The 19,977-nt window shown below is 40.7% G+C and overlaps 1 protein-coding gene across 6 annotated transcripts in view; it reads left to right on the plus strand.

Moving 5' to 3' along the window:
• The window catches only part of usp34 (ubiquitin specific peptidase 34), a 56,195-nt gene extending 36,281 nt beyond the window's left edge, over positions 1 to 19,914 (plus strand). For 4 of the 6 annotated variants that reach the window (XM_057332486.1, XM_057332487.1, XM_057332488.1 and 1 more), the window contains 40 exons: positions 83 to 235; positions 1,110 to 1,270; positions 1,363 to 1,667; positions 1,755 to 1,918; positions 2,001 to 2,066; positions 2,206 to 2,352; positions 2,439 to 2,495; positions 2,666 to 2,743; positions 3,457 to 3,551; positions 4,453 to 4,625; positions 4,706 to 4,856; positions 4,973 to 5,051; positions 5,490 to 5,543; positions 5,623 to 5,718; positions 5,816 to 5,880; positions 7,133 to 7,208; positions 7,332 to 7,379; positions 7,470 to 7,535; positions 7,633 to 7,713; positions 7,821 to 7,906; positions 8,260 to 8,428; positions 8,545 to 8,619; positions 8,695 to 8,846; positions 8,948 to 9,101; positions 9,575 to 9,802; positions 10,179 to 10,326; positions 11,535 to 11,839; positions 11,975 to 12,304; positions 12,408 to 12,565; positions 12,681 to 12,759; positions 12,839 to 12,965; positions 13,179 to 13,286; positions 14,558 to 14,662; positions 14,877 to 15,001; positions 15,123 to 15,246; positions 15,411 to 15,490; positions 17,706 to 17,846; positions 17,930 to 18,076; positions 18,164 to 18,320; positions 18,402 to 19,914. In XM_057332486.1, the coding sequence (XP_057188469.1) occupies positions 83 to 235; positions 1,110 to 1,270; positions 1,363 to 1,667; positions 1,755 to 1,918; positions 2,001 to 2,066; positions 2,206 to 2,352; positions 2,439 to 2,495; positions 2,666 to 2,743; positions 3,457 to 3,551; positions 4,453 to 4,625; positions 4,706 to 4,856; positions 4,973 to 5,051; positions 5,490 to 5,543; positions 5,623 to 5,718; positions 5,816 to 5,880; positions 7,133 to 7,208; positions 7,332 to 7,379; positions 7,470 to 7,535; positions 7,633 to 7,713; positions 7,821 to 7,906; positions 8,260 to 8,428; positions 8,545 to 8,619; positions 8,695 to 8,846; positions 8,948 to 9,101; positions 9,575 to 9,802; positions 10,179 to 10,326; positions 11,535 to 11,839; positions 11,975 to 12,304; positions 12,408 to 12,565; positions 12,681 to 12,759; positions 12,839 to 12,965; positions 13,179 to 13,286; positions 14,558 to 14,662; positions 14,877 to 15,001; positions 15,123 to 15,246; positions 15,411 to 15,490; positions 17,706 to 17,846; positions 17,930 to 18,076; positions 18,164 to 18,320; positions 18,402 to 19,096 (5,808 nt within the window). In that variant the 3' untranslated portion in view covers positions 19,097 to 19,914. Of the gene's footprint in view, positions 1 to 82; positions 236 to 1,109; positions 1,271 to 1,362; positions 1,668 to 1,754; positions 1,919 to 2,000; positions 2,067 to 2,205; positions 2,353 to 2,438; positions 2,496 to 2,665; positions 2,744 to 3,456; positions 3,552 to 4,452; positions 4,626 to 4,705; positions 4,857 to 4,972; positions 5,052 to 5,489; positions 5,544 to 5,622; positions 5,719 to 5,815; positions 5,881 to 7,132; positions 7,209 to 7,331; positions 7,380 to 7,469; positions 7,536 to 7,632; positions 7,714 to 7,820; positions 7,907 to 8,259; positions 8,429 to 8,544; positions 8,620 to 8,694; positions 8,847 to 8,947; positions 9,102 to 9,574; positions 9,803 to 10,178; positions 10,327 to 11,534; positions 11,840 to 11,974; positions 12,305 to 12,407; positions 12,566 to 12,680; positions 12,760 to 12,835; positions 12,966 to 13,178; positions 13,287 to 14,557; positions 14,663 to 14,876; positions 15,002 to 15,122; positions 15,247 to 15,410; positions 15,491 to 17,705; positions 17,847 to 17,929; positions 18,077 to 18,163; positions 18,321 to 18,401 lie in introns of all 6 variants that reach the window. The other 2 variants (XM_057332489.1, XM_057332491.1) reach the window with 2 other exon arrangements.
• Positions 19,915 to 19,977: the final 63 nt, after the last annotated feature.

The raw sequence follows: 19,977 nt of genomic DNA on the forward strand, positions 1-19,977 counted from the left end.
TCGTGAAGCACCTCTGATGGTTTTCTGCTGGTTCCGTCTGCTCTCCGTAGCGTTTCATGAAGTGTGTTCTGTGTGTTTGTAGACGGCGGTACGTCAGGAGGCGTGCAGTGGTCTATATAAGCTCTCTCTGTCCGGTCTCGAGGGCGGAGAAACCATCAACAGATCCTTCCTGCTTCTCGCTGCATCCACGCTGCTGAAATTCTTGCCAGACGCTCAAGCCCTTAAACCGCTCGGAGTGAGTAGGACAATTCCATGAAAATGTCAAGATAAAAAAAAGTTTGTACTGATGGGTCAGATGTCAATATTTGATGGGGTTTGTGTTTTTAAAACCGTTTTCCATAGCCAAGATAAGTGAAATGTCATTTCCATAACGGTCCATTTTCCCTTATAAATGGGCACATGAAAATTAAAGCGATACTTCACCCAAAATGAAAATTCTGTCATCATTTACTCACCTTCGAGTTGTTCCAAATCTATATCAATGTCTTTGTTCTGATGAACACGGAGAAAGATATTTGGAAGAATGCTTATAACCAGACAGATTTTGCCCCCCATTGACTCCCATAGTAGGAAAAAATAGGATGAGTCAAAAGTGCCCCAGAACTGTTTGCTGTCCTACATTCTTCTAAATGTCTTCTTTTGTGTTCAACAGAACAAAAAAATGATAAAGTTATTTTTTTCTGCTATGGGGGGCAAGATCTGTTTGGTTATTAGCATTCTTCCAAATATCTTTCTTTGTGTTCATCGGAACATAGAAATGTATACACATTTGGAACAACTTGAATAAATGATGACAGAATTTTCATTTTTAGGTGAAGTATCCCTTTAAAATAACTTTTTTCTGGTCAACGAAGAGCCATCCCTTCTCCATGTGTTGGGTATTATTGCTTCTGGTTTGTATTTTTTAGCTCACAGAAAGCGTGTCGTCTCGCAAAATGCTTTGTCACATCCGTAAATCATGAATTTGATCCTCTTCACAATAGAAAACTTGTGCGAAAAAATATTTCAAGTTTTGACAAAAATGTCACATCCGTAACTGGAATTTCCCAATACACACACACACGCACACATTATGCAAACGTGTATTCATGTGTGCGTTTCTGGTGTAGGTGGAGGACTTTGAAGAGGAGGCGATGTTCCGCACGGGCTGTAAGGAATACTTCTGGCTGCTCTGTAAACTCATCGACAACATCCACGTGAAAGACGCCAGTCAGACCACCTTGCTGGACCTGGACGCGCTGGCTAGACACCTCGCCGACTGCATCCGCAGGTAACAAACCCGCTCACTGCTATGACTGACCAATCAGAATCCGTTAGTCCAGAGAGGTTGGTCTTCTAACTGATGCCTGCTCTCCTCCGCAGTCGTGAGATTTTGGACCAGCAGGACGGGGCCATCGAGGACGACGGTCTCACGGGTCTCCTGCGGCTGGCCACCAGCGTCCTGAAGCACAAGCCTCCGTTTAAGTTCTCGCGGGAGGGGCAGGAGTTCCTGAGGGACACGTACGACCTGCTCTTCCTCTTGCCCAGCCTGAAGGACCGACAGCAGCCCAAATGCAAGAGTCCGGCGGCCCGCGCCGCAGCGTACGACTTGCTCGTGGAGGTGGTGAAGGGCTCGGTGGAGAACTACAGGCTGCTGCATAACTGGGTCATGTCTCAACACATGCAGGGTGAGCGGTGGGACGTCATAAACCCATCGATAACCTAATAAACACGCCATTTTTCAGTCTGTTTGAGCTACTTGCTTGTTTTTGTAGCGTCTCACGCTCCGTATAAGTGGGATTACTGGCCCCACGATGATGTCAGAGCCGAGTGTCGCTTCGTGGGACTGACCAACCTGGGCGCCACCTGTTACCTGGCGTCTACCATACAACAACTCTATATGATCCCAGAAGCCAGACAAGCGGTCTTTACTGCCAAAGTCAGTTCAACAAGTTTTGTGTTACATCAGTTGCTTTGAGATTTGCTTGGATTTGTGCCTAGTTATGTTTTTGTGTATTTAGTATTCAGAGGATATAAAGCATAAGACCACGCTGTTGGAGCTGCAGAAAATGTTTACATATCTCATGGTACGTGTTGCCTGCATTCACATACATATATTTTTATATACCTCAATGTATTTCAGTGAATTAAGCGAAATAAAACGCACTAAAAATATGTGTTTGACACATAACACTTACTCCTGCGTATATATGTGTGCGTGCACAGGAAAGCGAGAGGAAAGCGTACAACCCTCGTCCGTTCTGTAAGACCTACACCATGGACAAACAGCCGCTGAACACAGGAGAACAGAAAGACATGACTGAGTTCTTCACAGATCTCATCACCAAGATAGAAGAGATGTCTCAGGACCTGGTACGACACCCGTCTGTCTCGAGCAGCTTTGTGTATCAGTGATATCTAGCCGTCAAACCAGACTAATGGTTGTATGTTTGTTTCAGAAAAACACAGTCAAAACACTGTTTGGAGGCGTCATCACCAACAACGTGGTTTCACTGGTAAAAAGCGGATGTATTTAACAGGCTTATTTAAAACGAAAAGGATTTTTATAACCTTATAAAGACAAACCCTCCTCAGGACTATGTTCTGCCTGCTTTATAACCAATGACAGGAGCCTGTAATAAATAGATTTAAATGGATTGGTTTATTTGTGTCCGTGTGTTCGCAGGACTGTGATCATGTGAGTCAGACGGCTGAGGAGTTTTACACAGTGAGATGTCAAGTGGCCGATATGAAGAACATCTATGTGAGTTTTTCTGCCGAGCACACAAAACTTAAAAGCCACTGCACATCGAGTCCGAAGGCAGACTACCCTGTATCCAATCGTCATTTGCAGTCTTTTATGATGTGTGTGATGTCATCGAGAAGGTGGAACTAGCATTTGACTTCTGGAAGCAAGAGTGTAAAAAAACAATGGCCCCTGAAGCGTCATGTTTTCTATTGGCTGTTGCGTCATTGAAAATGAATGTCTGTACACAAAATTGTGTAATTGGACTTGATTCACCTGACACACAGGTTATACAGTAAAGCAGTCTGTGTGACTCGTGCATTATTCATAGAAAAAATGACCTTTTAAATTACGAGTTAATGGTGAATGTGTCATGACGTAGTGACATTGACGTGAAACTTTATATTACATAACCATGTAGCAATTAAGATGAACTGCTCTTAATCGTATTTATGAATGAAATGATGTCAGTGGTTCTTGAAACTCATTCACTTCCAGTATAATTCATGAAACTTTACATCTAAACTGCTCAGTTTGTTGTGTTTTCTTGCTTCGTGCTTACAGATATGCAGCAATATAAATGGTTATTTGTAGGACCGTTTTTTGTGCCCCCAATCAGAGTTATTTTTCCTTCAGTCTTTACATTTGATATGTTTGGGCTCGGGACATCCCTAGTATCTGATTTGAGACCACTCCTTCAACTCTCTTTCTCTTTTACTCTCTCTCTTTAGGAGTCTCTGGATGAGGTCACCATTAAAGACACATTGGAGGGTGATAACATGTACACCTGCTCTCAGTGTGGAAAGAAAGTACGCGCTGAGAAAAGGTGACGCCTCACACCCGTACAACAGTTAGTTGTTCTTGAATTTAGTTGTGCGAGCTGCTTTTTACCATCCATTTCCCATTTAAAGTGCAAATTCTGTCCTTTTCTTAGAAAAAATTCATCTATTTCAGTCTGGTGCGCTTTTACACTCCTATCGCTACTTTTTAGGGCTGTTATGCGATTAATCGCGATTAATCACATCCAGAAAAAAAGTTTGTGTTTACGTAATATATGTCTGTGTACTGTGCATATTTATTTTGTCCTTATAAACACATACACGTGCACGCACATGTATATATTTATATATAATTTAAATTACATATATATATAAACATTTATTGACATGTATGTGTTTGTGTTTATAAACACAGACATGTATTACGTAAAACACAAACTTATTCTGGATGCGATTGGCCTCATGAACCGTTGACTGGAAACACTTCAGCGTGTTCAAAGTCGTCATCTGATTGGTTGAATTCTACGCGTTCTTTAGCGGTCCGGCTGGAAACAACACGAAGCCATCTGATCAAAGTAGTCGACTGTTGTGTTTACATTGGTTGCAATAAGAATTCATCACGATCGACTAAACTCTAAATTCTTAAAAGTATGCGAATGTCATGGCGTAAACTCAAAAAACTTCTGAGACGTTTGTGAATGTACACCGGTCTGTTACTGTGGGGAGATTTCAACGCCTGTAAATATGACGCGGCACACAACAAAACGTAACTGGTTGCTTTACCTGTCAGTCATATGGCCTCTTGGGCGGTCCTTGACCAAAGGCTTTGTCTTAAGCAACAATTCTCAATGTCCTTTACATTCTGCTAAAATCAGCAAAATTTGCTTTTCAAAAATCATTTATTTTCAAAAACCATTTGTTTTTTCATTCTCTCTCTTTCTCTCACAGGGCTTGTTTTAAAAAGCTTCCCCGGATCTTGAGCTTCAACACCATGCGTTACACGTTCAACATGGTCACCATGATGAAAGAAAAAGTCAACACACACTTTTCGTTCCCTCTGAGACTCGACATGACGCTTTACACAGAGGACTTCCTCATGGCCAAGGGCGACAGGAAGGAAGGTACTCCAGGGTCGAGTTTTCGTGTTCAAAGTCATGTCACATTGTCTACTCTATTCAACTAATCATGAGCAAATTGTAAGGTTTCCGTGAAGACAGCGATGCGAAGCCAGCCGAGAGCTACGAGTATGACCTTATCGGAGTGACGGTGCACACGGGAACAGCGGATGGTGGCCATTATTACAGTTTCATCAGGGACATCGTGAACCCGCATGCTTACCGCAATAACAAATGGTGATTATTTACTCTCTTCTGCATACAAAGATGCAGAAGTTATGTTGTTGATTATTGATAACTGACTTTTAGATGTATTTGATGCAGTCAAGTGATGATGTCATTATCTGTTGCAGGTACCTGTTTAATGACGCTGAGGTGAAACCGTTCGATTCGGCGCAGTTGGCCTCAGAGTGTTTCGGTGGAGAAATGACAGTATGTACTTTAATATAATTTCTACTAGGGCTGTCAAACGATTAATCGCGATTAATCACATCCAGAAGTTTGTGTTTATATAATATATGTCTGTGTACTGTGCATATTCATTTTGTATTTATAAACACATGCATGTATACATATTTTGTAAATATTTACACTTATTTATTTATTTTTACCAGTAATTGAAATTATTTATAAATCTTTATAAATTTTTATATGTTATATTTTCTTAAATATTTATGTGTATGTGTTTATAAATGCAAAAAATAATATGCACAGTACACAGACATAAATTCTGTACACACAACCTTTCATTCTGAATGCGATTAATCTCAATTAATCGTTTGACGGCCCTTTTTTCTACACAGGAGTCCATCCAAAAGATTTTTTCTGTAGTTGTGTTTAATATTGAAAAATGTGTCATTTGTGTTTCAGACCAAAACGTACGACTCTGTCACCGATAAGTTTATGGATTTCTCCTTTGAAAAGGTTGGTGATAGATTTTCTTCACGTTTTCCTCTCAGAATAATCTCAGAATGTCATAACGTGTGATTCTTGCTCTCTGTAGACCCACAGTGCCTACATGCTGTTCTATAAGAGAGTGGAGGTGGAGGAGGAAAATGGGAAAGACTTTAACTTTGACATCTCTCCCGACCTTCTGGAGGTACAAATGCACATTTCTGTATATTATCACCTTAAAAACGCACGCCGCATGTCTGTTAGTATGAGAATGTAACGGATGGCATCTCTCTTTCTTATAGTGGATCTGGCACGACAACATGCAGTTTCTTCAAGACAAGAACATCTTCGAACACACATACTTTGGGTGAGAGAACATTGAACTATGCACCTCGATCACGAATGTCTAACGCTGGGTTCACACCAAACGCGAACAATCGCGTTCCACGCTCTTTTATTACTCGCGGGAAAAGTGAGTTATTTTCGCCTGAGTGACGCGATCTGACAAATATTTTCAACCTTCGCGGAAGACGAGATTGACGCGCGTTCGCAGCAATCGCACCACCCGTTTCGCATCATTCGCTGCAATTGCACCACCCGTTTCGCATCATTCGCACCGCCTGCCGCATTTTCACGTCTAAATGCGTATTTGCATTGACTTAATATGTAATTTACTTGCGCAAAACGCTTAATTCGCGTTTGGTGTGAACCCAGTGTTAGTTTACAACCGCGGAAAAAATTAAGAGACCGTTCCAAATGTTTATTTATAAAACAGTCAGTTCTGCTGCTTTATTCTGATTGGTTGAGCCGTAATGCGATCAGCCGTTATAAATCGGGGTATTTTATAACGGCTGATTGCATTACATAGCCTAAATATCACTTTATTTACTTTATTTTATGAAACCTTGCTACGCATATGGAATAACCGTTGTATAAAAGCAATAAGCCCGCGAATCAGTGGGTTACAGTGCATTTTATAACAGCTACGGGGGTTTTACAACGCCCTTAGCTGTTATAAAATGCACTGTAACCCACTGCTTCTTGGGGCTTATTGCTTTAATAATCAGCATTTCTAGATGTATTGTGGCCATTCCAGTTCAGTGTCTGTTGAATTTCAACAAAATCAAACCTCAGGAGTGACATAAAGTCTTCCAACAGCAATGTGAAAGACTAACAGCATGACGACACATGACAACAAACAATAAAAATAGAGGTTATCTCATAAGTTTGTTTTAACTTTTCCAAAATACTTAAAAGTGATTATGAACTTGTTTTCTTTGCAGTATTTGAGGTCTGAAAAAATACACAGCATCTTTTCTGTTATTTTCACCCCTTTTCTCCAGCCTTCATTTTCTGCAAATAAATGCAGCTAGAAACAATATTTTATTTGAGATTTTGTAAAAATATTGTTAGTAGGTCACAGAATGAAACCAAAACGATCATTTTACCTAAACACATATCTATAAATAGTACATTTTAAAATCAGAAAAAACGTTTCTGTAACGGTCTGTCAAGTTTTTCCACAGCTGTATTTAAATAACATTACAGCAAATGTTCAAGGATATATTTGCTATCTTTGACGACATTGTTTATTTTGTGTTCATTTGTTTGGCCTGTAGTTTCATGTGGCAGCTGTGCAGCAGTATTCCCAGCACTTTACCGGACCCTAAATCCATTTCCCTCATGACCGCTAAGGTGAGTCTGCTTCATTCATTTCATCTCTGAAGATCGCTACGACAAACATCATTACCTGAAAGGGCTTTCAGAACGACCATTGGAAACACTGAGGTTCACATTATTTTTCTCTTTGTCTCACAGCTCAGCACATCATTTGTTCTGGAAACGTTTATTCACTCCAAAGAAAAGGTTCATTTATCATTTAAATCATAACATTGTATGATGAAGAAAAAATGTGATGAATAATATCGATGAAATAAAATCCTTTTTTTCTTTCAGCCCACAATGCTGCAGTGGATCGAACTTTTGACCAAACAGTTCAACAACAGTCAAGCTGCTTGCGAGGTAAAACACTTTACATCCAGCTTCCTGTTTCCCTGCCACATGTTACTTTGAGCATCTAGTTTCTCACCGACCTCTGTGTGTGTGATGATGTCTGCAGTGGTTTTTGGATCAGATGGCAGATGACAACTGGTGGCCCATGCAGATTCTCATCAAGTGCCCCAATCAGATCGTCCGGCAGGTGAGCGCTGCCAAATCAAGAGTACTTTTCAGTTTTGCGTTTCAATAACCTTGATCTCCTGTTAAACAGAGACGCAATGAATGATGATGTCTGCTGTGATGTTTTAGATGTTCCAGAGGTTGTGTATCCATGTGATCCAGAGACTGAGGCCAGTCCACGCTCACCTGTACCTGCAGCCGGGCATGGAGGACGGGTGTGTGATGCCCACTTTCAAGCATTATTAATAGTGACATGTTTTATGTTGTTTCAAGCCCATTTTTTTCTTGTTGGGCTTTAGCAATGTAGTTAATGTGCTTTTGTCATTTTATGAATTATTATTTTTTTAGATTGCTTTATAGGTTTCAATTATGTCACTATTAGTTTGTTTTTGATCAGTTAATCATTTTAGTGCCTCTTAAACTTATTTGAGATTATTGTTAAGACAACATTTCTCAATTTCGTTCAGTTTTTCAATTAATATTTTGCTATTTTTGATGATCAGAAATGAATTATGGAGATGTTCTTAATAAATGTTTTTCTTCTTATGTCTGTTGTTTTGGTCTTTAGCTCTGATGACATGGACGGGCCGGTGGAGGACATCGGCAGTCGTTCCTGCGTGACGCGATTCGTCAAAACGCTGCTGTCGATCATGGAACACGGAGTGAAGCCTCACAGCAAACATCTCACCGAGTACTTCGCCTTCCTCTACGAGTTCGCCAAAATGGGCGAAGAGGAGGTAGCCATCATTTCATCTGTGTATCACTGGCCATCTTACAAAAAGTTTTGATTTGGGAGTGCATAAATCATTTCTAGTGAATTTGATATCAATATGATGTTTCTTTCTTCACGCAGAGCCAGTTCCTGTTGTCTTTGCAAGCCATTTCTATAATGGTGCATTTCTACATGGGCACTAAAGGACCTGAAAACGTGAGTATTTGGCCAGCGAAGATCTTCCCTCATCTGCAGTAATGACATCATCAGTGACATCATTCTCTCTCTCAGCCTCAGGTGGAGGTGTTATCTGAAGAAGAGGAGGGTGAGGAAGACGAAGAGGAGGACATCCTCTCGCTGGCGGAGGAGAAGTACCGTCCGGCCGCTCTGGAGAAGATGATCGCTCTCATAGCTCTGCTGGTGGAGCAGTCCAGATCTGAGAGGTGAATTTATAACGTTTTCTTTGATTTGCCTGTCTGTATTAATTCTGAGGGGGTTATTGTGTGATGTCCGCATCGATGCTCATGTCTTTGTTTATCTACAGACACTTGACCTTGTCTCAGAGTGACATGGCTGCCCTGACTGGAGGAAAAGGTTTTCCCTTCCTGTTTCAGCACATCAGGGACAGTATCAACATCAGACAGACGTGCAACCTCATATTCAGCCTCTGTAGATACAACAACCGCCTGGCAGAACACGTGAGACACTCGCACATGAATACATGCGCTCACAGTCTACTGACACAACAATGTCAAGTTGTGTATTAAAGGGAAAGTTCACCCCCCCCAAAAATGGGGCCACCATTTATTCACCCTCATGTCGTTCAAAACCTGTATACGATTCTTTATTCTGTGGAAACCAGAAGAGATTTTGAGGAATGTCTCAGTGGTTTTGTGTTCATGCAGTGGAAGGCAGTGGAAGTCAGTGGGGGACAATGTTGTTTGGATACCAGCGCCCTTCAAAATATCCTCTTTGTGTTCTGCGAAAGAAAGTCATACAGGTTTGAAATGACATGAGGGTGACTAATGATGAATGAATTTTTGTTTTTAGGTGAACTATCCCTTTAAGATCACGGTGTGTCTGAATTGCATTTTAATACATTTCTACATCGAGAAAAAATGATTCTCTCTCTCATGTAAATTCTCACGATTTGTGTTTTTCTCTGTTGTAGATCGTGTCAATGCTGTTCACCTCCATAGCCAAACTGACACCAGAAGTAAGTACAACACTTAACACGTACACATTATACTATCAACAAACACAACTTCACATCATTTTTGTGTTTGTCTGTCAGGCAGCGAATCCCTTCTTCAAACTGTTGACGATGTTGATGGAGTTTGCGGCCGGTCCTCCTGGAATGCCTTCGTTTGCCTCCTACATCCTGCAGAGGATCTGGGAGGTAAATCGAGCGAAATGCGTTTTAAACAAATCTACAGTCACGTGAAATTAAAAGAAAACTATTGATTCCCGGGAAAGCCACACAGTAAAATTGTATTTGTAATGAACGGGGAAGACAAGTGCTTGGCAAAGCGTTGGAACACGGGGACTTAGCATTGCGTAAAATTTGCATACAGCTCTTTTCTTTCTAAATGGGAGTGATCTAGTTTTCAAGAATGTCTTGCCTCCCCCGGCCTCTGATGTCACTAGTTTCAGTTTCTGGTCCAACAGGTTTAACTGTTGCTTTTTCTTTCTTTGCTTTGATTGAAACATGTTCACCATTTGTAACACAGGTCAAGTCTGTACGCAGCCGTGTCTGATCTCCTTCTCTGTCTCAGGTTATAGAGTATAACCCATCTCAGTGTCTGGACTGGTTGGCGGTTCAGACTCCCCGTAATAAGCTGGCTCACAGCTGGGTTCTGCAAAACATGGAGAACTGGGTGGAGAGATTTCTGCTGGCGCACAACTACCCGCGCGTCCGAACCTGTGAGAACACACGCCTGCTTTTACACACCATATCGAAAAAGCAACAATACATGGGGCCCAAAAGTATTGGGACGCCTTATAAGTTGCATTAAAATGTCAGAATGTCATGAAATTCACATCAGTGTCTTGGCAAAGTAAACAAAGGTTTATGGTCCACTAACTTCTGACAATCACAAAGTGTCACTTCTGTTTGCTTTTTGATGCTTAGAAGCAGCACAAAGGGTTGCTGCTTTTATTTCAAACAATATGTTTATTATTAGGGCTGTCACGATTATGAAATTTGATTGACGATTAATTGTCTAATAAATCATTGCGATTATGACGATTAATTGTCTGTTTTAGGGCTTTGACGATAATGACGATTAATTGTCTGTTTTTGAGCTTTGACATTTAATTCTCATACATTTTTGATTCAGCGATTGAAACGACCATATTGTTCTCAATACATCTATGTTTTTTTTCTTGGAAATACATCGTAAAAAATTGGGTCATCATATATTTAAGGTTTAGGCTTTTACCTGTCAATAATACAACCTCCAAATACTTGTAAATGAAGTAAATTGATCAGGTGTGAATTGAAGCCACCATTAAATTGTTATCAGTCATAGAAAAGCTTCTAGTCTGTTTTTTTCTCACTTGCGAGACTACAATAAAATTTTACTTGTGTGTTAATGAAATTTTGGTAGACTGGTTTTCACACTGAGATTTGCTTAAATAATATTAAATTGTACTGCAGGTAATTTGTATATGTTTTCGTTTTTTTTTAAGTGATTGTGTTGTGGTGGTACATTTTACAAGTGTTACCATGCTTTAGTAACAATATATACAATAAAATATGCAATATGCAGATGCACTACAGCTCCCCCTAGTGTCTTCTATAGAGATGTGCAATAATTGCGATGATCTGAAACCATCGCGATGAGGTCAAACAATCGCGATGAGACGATTATTTAATAATCGTGACAGCCCTATTTATTATTGTATTTCAGTCAAACAAACAGGATTTCATCAAATGTTATGCTTGATTGACGCATGAATAGATATATTTTGTTATGCTAAGCAATGACTTTCAAAGATATCCAAGAGAGTGTGCTTCACACAGAAACCTTTATTTGAACCACTTGTCTTTCAATAGCCATATTGATTTACTGTCAGGTTCTTCTGTATTGTAGGATATATTGTAACGGTTCTATTGTAATGTGTTTCAGCTGCGGCGTATCTTCTGGTGTCCCTCATCCCGAGTAACTCCTTCCGTCAGATGTTCCGCTCCACGCGTTCTCTTCACATCCCGACCCGTGACCTTCCGCTGAGTCCCGACACGACGGTCGTTCTGCATCAGGTGTACAACCTGCTGCTGGGTCTGTTCGCCCGCGCCAAACTCTACGTGGACGTGCCGGTGCACGGCACCACCAAACTGGTCCAGTATTTCAGCTTTATGACCTACTGTCTCATCTCCAAGACAGAGAAGCTCATGTTCTCCAGTTACTTCATGGACCTGTGGAACCTCTTCCAGGTATCTCAGAACAGACTAAGAGACATTTTGTAAAATCCGATTTGCGTTTCATATAGGAATGATTTTACACCTTTGAATTCTTTTTATTTTGACATTTTATTCTTGCTTTTCTCATTTTATTCGTTCACACCACAGCCCAAGTTGTCAGAGCCGGCGATCGCCACGAACCACAACAAACAGGCCCTTCTGTCCTTCTGGTATAACGTCTGCATGGACTGCAGCGAGAACGTGCGGCTTATCGTCCAGAACCCCGTCGTCACCAAAAACATCGCCTTCAACTACATCCTGGCCGATCACGACGATCAGGAGGTGGTGCTGTTCAACCGCGGCATGCTGCCGGCGTACTACGCCATCCTGCGCATGTGCTGCGAGCAGTCGCCCGCCTTCACCCGCCAACTGGCGTCCCACCAGAACATCCAATGGGCCTTTAAAAACCTCACGCCTCATGCAAGCCAGTACCCTGGGGTAAGCACTTCCTTCTTTCTCAAAAAACAGCAAATCTCCAATGAAATCGAGAAACGTACAGGTCTTCTGAGGGCGACGGTGAAGGTTGTGTGTCTTTGTGCAGGCGGTGGAGGAGCTGTTTAACCTCATGCAGCTGTTCGTGGCTCAGAGGCCTGACATGAGAGAGGAAGAGCTGGAGGATGTCAAGCAGTTTAAGAAGACCACCATCAGCTGTTACCTGCGCTGTCTGGATGGCCGTTCCTGTTGGACTACGCTCATCAGGTACTCGCACAGCCAAGCTTGGTGATGCTTGATTCATCTGTGAATCTTATTCCCCCCAAAAAAGGACATGATTTTCACAACACGATATCTGAAACTGAATCTCTCGCTCTCTCAGTGCCTTCCGTATATTGTTGGAGAACGATGAGGACCGGTTACTGGTGGTTTTTAACCGAGGACTGATTCTCATGACAGAGGTATTCATACCGGCTGCTTGTTTTTACTTCAAATCTTTGATTGAAGTAGATTGTAAGTTTTAAATGTCTGTGTCAGCAGTCGTTCAACACTCTGCACATGATGTACCATGAGGCCACAGCTTGTCACGTGACGGGTGACCTCGTGGAGCTGCTCTCCATCTTCCTGTCTGTTTTAAAGGCCACGCGACCCTACTTGCAGCGCAAAGGTACCACCCATAATGCACTACACACTCCAAACCAAAAAAAGTGCTTTTTTGTCATCCTGCACACTGGTGACCTATTTAGTCTGACATTTTTGTCTCCACGCTGTTCGAACAGCAAAGAGTAGTAATAAATATGTCACATTCTTCAGCGGCATATGGCAACATAACTGGTTTTGTCATTTTGTTATTCGATTTAGCATTGTTTTCCCTTTGTAGATGTGAAGCAGGCTTTGATCCAGTGGCAGGAGAGAATCGATTTTGCTCATAAACTGCTAACGCTGCTAAACTCTTACAGTCCTCCTGAACTGCGCAACGCCTGTCTGGGTGAGTCTCCTTCAGAAGTGCGACTTCTGTGTATTGAAATAAATGTACAATAGCACCTCAAAACTAATAAATAAATAAATAGGGTTACATCCATAGTAATACTATTAATATTTCAAACTGTGCCAATTAATGAATCAGATTAATTGCGACCAATTATGCATTACTGAGGAAGAAACAAATTAGATCATTCCAAGACATATAAAATGCATTGTTAAATATTGAATATGTGTTACAGAAAGTAGCTTTAGAAGTCAATGTAATATGTTTTATTTGTGTGTTTAATAGTGTCATTGGCCGCCAATTTTTGATCCGTTTTACAATCAAGTTTGCTAATCCTAGAGAAACCTGTCCGGTCTTTGTTATTGCAAGTTTACATTATTCTTATCAGGAGAATATGGTTAAAACGTTACGTTTTAGTGTGTAGTTTATAGTGTTATATTTTAGATGCATATTTCTATTTTATTTACTTTTTTTGTTACGCTACAAAGTACAAAAATTCAAATATTACATGTAATATTAAGAACCATAATATAAAATGTATTTATGTGATATGAGTCACTGACATATTTTGCATTACACTCAAAGTTTGGTTTTGCATGTGATCTATTTTGTAGTCGTGAAATGTATGTAATATTATAGAAATGCTTGAAATAGGCTTACCGAGAATGTGCACCTTAATTAGTGATGTTCATGTGTTATGTATCTTGGCATTCATCTCTTGGCACTTATGCATTGTTAATAAATGCATTCCTTGCTTAATCACGCAGGGAGTGTTTTTATTTCCTCCTGAAGAATGAATTGTGTTCTTGTGATACATTGTTTCTTTCTAAGAACATATGAAGTCCTTTTTTGTTCCGCGATTCATGTTAAACACCAGTAAGGGTTGTCATGTGTTTTTTGTAAGCTTACACGCCTTTTTCGGTTCTAACGCTAGGTAGTGCTCTCTTACAGCCTACGTAGTTTGTCTTGGCCAGGCATTCACCCACAAGTCGTTGTAAACCTGTATATGACTCATTTTTTCTGCAGAGCACATTTTGAGAAATTTCTGTGGTTTGGTGTATATTCAATGGAAGTCAATGTGGGTCAGAGTTGTTTGGTTACCAATGTTCTTCAAAAAAATCTTCTTTTGTGTTCTGCGGAAGAAAGAAAGTCATGCAGGTTTGGAAGGACATGAAAAGGAGTAAATGATGACAGAATTTCTGCTCGTGTGTATCTTTAAATAAAGGCATTAAGTGAATGTGATTTTGAGGTGTGACTATTCTCATCCTCAGATGTTCTGAAGGAGCTGGTCCTCTTGAGTCCTCATGACTTCCTGCACACGCTCGTACCCTTCCTGCAGCACAACCACTGCACCTATCACCACAGCAACATTCCCAGTGAGTAAAACCACTACACATGCACACTCCGTCAGGTACATCCAGGCGGTCGCAGTGTATGGTTATTCTAGTTTTTGGCCAACCACTCAGAACACCATAGCAACTCCCTGGCAACCACCCCTAACAACCTGTAGCATGATCGTAAGGGGTTTACTATTTTCTTGCTGTACTGTGTATTTTTCTGTTGTGTAACACTTTGTTTGTGTGTCTATAGTGTCATTTGGGCCGTATCTGCCCTGTAGAGAAAACATCAAACTGATGGGAGGAAAGAACAACATCCGACCTCCTCGACCCGAGCTCAACATGTGCCTGCTGCCCTCCATGGTGGAAACCAGCAAGGTGTGTGTGAGAAAGAGAACCGAGGTCAATACGAGCTTTAGTTCGTGTGTGTGTGTGTGTGTGTGTGTGTGTGTGTGTGTGTGTGTCATCTGAGATCTGAGTGTCTTTGCGTTTCCTTTAGGGTAAGGACGAGGTGTACGACAGGATGTTGTTGGATTATTTCCTGTCATACCATCAGTTTATTCACCTGCTCTGTAGAGTCGCCATCAACTGCGAGAAATTCACAGAGACGCTAATCAAACTCAGTAAGAGTTCTTGACTTCAAGTTTTGGGGTTTTTATAGTTTATCGTGTTTTAAGTGCTTCTTCGTGCATGAAACTTGTGGGAGAATGCTTTTGCATAGAAATCGCAAAAAATATATGCTGTACGTATCCCTTGTTTGTTTTGATTCTTTTGTACTTGTCTACAGGTGTGTTGATAGCTTATGAAGGACTTCCTCTGCACCTGGCTCTCTTTCCAAAACTGTGGACAGAACTTGCGCAATCTCAGGTAATTTTTTCTCTCTCCAGTATAAATAAAAGTATTAAATAGCATAAATAGAATATTGTGTGAATGCCGTTTAACACACGCCAAGATATGTATACACAAGAATGCGAGGCGCTTGTTACACAAATAAAGTTTATTGGAAAAATAAATATACTGTTGCCCTTACGAGCAGGCGTATCATTGATTAAGCATGTGTCATTTTATTTTTACGAAAAATAAATATGTTGTTAAGAGAATATTTAAGAACTTTAGAAATGTTCGAGAATCGCAATTAGGAACATTCTTACGAACTTCTTATCATTTAAGAAGTCTTCAAAAATCCGCCTCCTTGACACCAGCGACTTTTAAAATATTGGTAACACTTTAGTATAGGGACCCATTCTCACTATTAACTAGTTGCTTATTAGCATACCTATTATTAGTATATTGGCTGTTTATTAGTACCTATAAAGCACATATTCAACATGACCATATTCTACTTCTACCTTAATCCTACCCAATACCTAAACCTAACAACTACCTTACTAACTATTAATAAGCAACAAATTAGGAGTTTACGGAGGTAAACATCCTGGTTAATGGTTTATTAATACTGAGAATTGGACCTTAAAATAAAGTGTGACCAATATATTGTTTAATATCTAACGACGGTTTCGTTGCGAAAAATCGTACAGATGTCTGCGATAATTCATTGCGTGCAAATAAACCGTAAGCCTCATGCTTTTTGTAAGTAAATACATTGAGCAGCAGACAGTGAACGTTCTTGGAAGCGATTGATTTGTCACAATAGTGGCAGTACATTTGCTACTGAAAAAGGGTGTGAAATACACACCCGATCAGAAGTCACCTTCATTGTTTCCGTGTTAGCCAGTTAGATACCGTTGACAGGGTGACAAATTGGCAAAACAGCAGTGTTGAGAACACCAGCGAAAAGCCACGTTCTTTTGCATAATGGATGTAGGAGAGGTGATAGAAACTCACCAACCTTCTTGATGAGCCGTGATCTCTCTTTATGTCTTAAACATATTCACACACCTGTTCATATACACAAAGGGCCTTTGTTTTCGTGACCTTTATTAAATAATGCAAAACTAATCATTAAGATTGGTAAGACTTTAGTTGTCTTTCCCTTAGGATTTGCTTAGAATAAAAAGAAAACGTATTAAAAATTTCAAATAAAAATGAGGGCTATTAAAGTATACTATGACATGTCGCCATATAAAAAGTAAGATGCGTGTCGTAGGGCTAAGGCGTTTTTTAACTACAGTATAAGTTGCCAACAGATGTTTTCATGTTTTTACTGCTTGATAAAGTTAGCGCTTGGGCAATTCCATGAAACTATCAACCTTAAGATGAAAAAAAAAGTTTTTACCAAAGGTTTTCACCATACTGATAGATCAGATGCTAGTATTTGGTGGTTCAAATCCCCATGTGAAGTCTCTCTTAAAGTTTTTAAAGCCTAGTTTTCCATATTCTGGTAAATGAATTGTCACATCCAAAATGAAGATATAGTAACTATTGTTTGTTCTATAAAGAGCCATACCTTCTCCAGTTGTTGGGTATTTTTGCTTCCGGTTTGTACATTGTAATTCACAGAAATCCTACAAAATATGTTGTCTCTAAAAAAAAAGTATGTTCTTTTGATGTCTGGACTCTATCGTCAGTTGTTTAGTCAATTATAAACCGATGATTCAATATATTTGGGTAAAATACATTCTCTGAGAATTGATATTTCAAGTTTTGACTTGCACCCACAATGCTGGAATTGCCCTAATATGGTTTAAGCTTTCTTAATAACTTTTTTGAATTGAGCTTTTTATGGACGACAAATTCTGTTTTAATTCAATTGCATAAGGAAGCTGTAATTGAACCTTCTGTAATGAAATGTTGGAAATTAATCAATTACAGTAGAAATAGATTTGTTATTTGAATGTCAGTTTTTATATTGTTATAAAACTAACAGTTGGACTAATTTTACAAGAACGTCTGTGACAGGAGCTGGTCAGTCTTTCCTTATTAGGTAATAACAGCGAAAACTATGTCAATATTTTTCAATTTGGATAATTGTCAAAGAGTTTTCAGGTAATGCCGCTCTGATTCCAGTTTGACTGGTTTAATAATATTCAAACAAAATATGCTTTCCTTATTCCTGACGCTTTAAACCATTCAGGACGTACACGCACTTTTTAAGTCTTCACTTTTGTCTCCTGTTTGTCAGTGTGCGATGGCGCAGTCGTGTGTGAAGCTGTTGTGTGAAGATCCGGCTTTCGGAGAGTACATGAAATGCATCCTGATGGACGAGAGGTCTTTCCTCAACAACAATGTCGCCTACTCTTTCCTCACTTGCTTCTTACACAAGGTAAACACACACACGCAATGTACGTGTCAAACAAACTCGACATTTACAACATTGACAAATGTACTCTGAAAAATAAACCTCAGGTGCAGGTCCAAGTGTTATCAGGCCAAAGCTGTTCCAACCTCATCAACGTGTTGGTGACCAACCTTTTGAACGAATACCACAGCCTGCAGCCTGAACTGACCAATCAGAGAGCAGAACTCGGCAAAACCAGCGGCCTCCTCAATGCAGTTAGTACCGTGACCTCTTTAGTTCTCGTACGAGCCTTTGAACTCAACTCATCTGTCTTCGTCTCTCTCTGTTTCTGTCTATCGCAGGATCTGCGGGCGCTGGTGTTGATCCTCTCGGTTTACACCCCTCAGCAGTTAGACCCGGCTTTGGGTCCGGCGTTACAGGAGCTGCTGTCGAAATGCAAACTGTGTCTGCAGCATCGGGCCACGTTGGAGATTGAGGCAAAGGAACGAAAAGTCAAAGGTGAATTGGTCTCGCGTTGCTCAAGCCGTTTTAAAATCACCGCTTGTCGCTTATTGCTGCGTTATGTTTTCTCTCTCTCAGTGGAGGAAGAAGGTGTCACCCCCGTTAAGCGCAGGAGGGTGAGCATCAGCGCTGACGATCGTCCAGCAGATGGCGGCTGCAGTTGCTCCGTTTGCCCTCCCTCGACCTCTTCTTCATTGGTTCCCTGCTCGGAGCAGAAGGCGGAGCCTGGCGAGGCGCTAACGCCGACCAGCACTTCAGACACGGAGACCCGAGACTCCTCCCTCATCGACCCGGGAACGGAAAACGAGCCACCCTCTCCTGACAGCGCATCCCTGGAGGAGAAAAAAATGGACGTTTCGTCGTCATCGTCGTCGTCCTCTTCGTCCTCTTCGTCGTCGTCCTCTCTTCCCGAAGCGTTTAGTCGGACAGGTGAAACTCAGCCACAACGAAGAGAGGAAGAGGAGGAGGAAGGTAGAAGGAATGAGACGCAAGAGCACGAAGGAGAACCGGAAAGAGAGGAAGTCCCCTCCTCTTCCGCTGAATCCGCGCTGCTGCTCTCCAGCCTTCCGGATGGTGCTGAGGGGCGAGGCTGTTCACTCCAGGAGGCGGAGTCGGGAGCATGTGGCCACGCCCTCTCACAGGGAACGTTTAATTCTGCAGCGCAGCAGCAGGATGCTTTGGAAACGCTTTGTCGCACTGTCGAGGCCACTATTGCCGTGGTTGCCAAACTGTTGAATGGCGGGAAAGGAGGGGCGTGCCCCTCGGCTTTGTGATGTCATTTTGCTGTTTTCTCTATTATCTTCATTTTCAGAATAATTTGAGTCAGGTTTTTTTTGCCCTTTGCCGTCACTCATCAGCTGTTTTCCCGTCACCGTGTTGCCCTGAATGTTAGTGGTTACCACGGTAACTTAACTCAAATAGCGCAAAGGGCATTATTTTCTTTTAAACATTTTTTTCCGTTTTTGAAGTGGTTTGTTTTTGAAGCTGCAGTGAAACAGGGAAAAGGTTTACAACATTTTAGTCCCGTCAGTGCATAATTTAATTTTGCGATTTTATTCAAGTGTATTATTGATCGTCTTCTGTGCCAGTTTTGTACTCGCAGACATTTTTTTCTCTGTGGTGAATATCAAAAACTATGTTTACTTGTGCATTGAAACGAAGAAAGAACCACAAAAGCATTGATTCTGTAAAGAATCTTCTAAATGTTGCCTGGCTTTGTAAATGAGATGGTAAAATATATATATATATATATATATATATATATATATGTATATATTTCGGTAAGATATATGTATACAGTATATATCCAATGGAGCGCAGTATACTGTATATGTACATCTCTTGTACTGTATATATACCTACGTTGTGTATATAGAAACTTAAGGTGCTTTTTTGTTCAGGCAGAGAACATTTCTGGCCTGAATATTGCACATTTGCTGGAACAGTTGGAGCTCTATTTTATTTACCAAAATACATTCCATAATCTATTGGATGTCATTCTTGCGTTCTATGTATTTGAGTTTCTTTCTGTTTTGATTTATTTTAATATAGGATATAACTTAATAAAATTTTAATATGATTTAATTATGAACTGAGTCAAAAGCAGGCTGTTGGCTGATTTCTTCTGTAGCAGTGTTTTGAGTGTAACTCTGTC

Source organism: Triplophysa rosa, linkage group LG4 (genome assembly GCF_024868665.1).
Source record: "Triplophysa rosa linkage group LG4, Trosa_1v2, whole genome shotgun sequence".
In the NCBI taxonomy this organism is placed as follows: Eukaryota; Metazoa; Chordata; class Actinopteri; order Cypriniformes; family Nemacheilidae; genus Triplophysa; species Triplophysa rosa.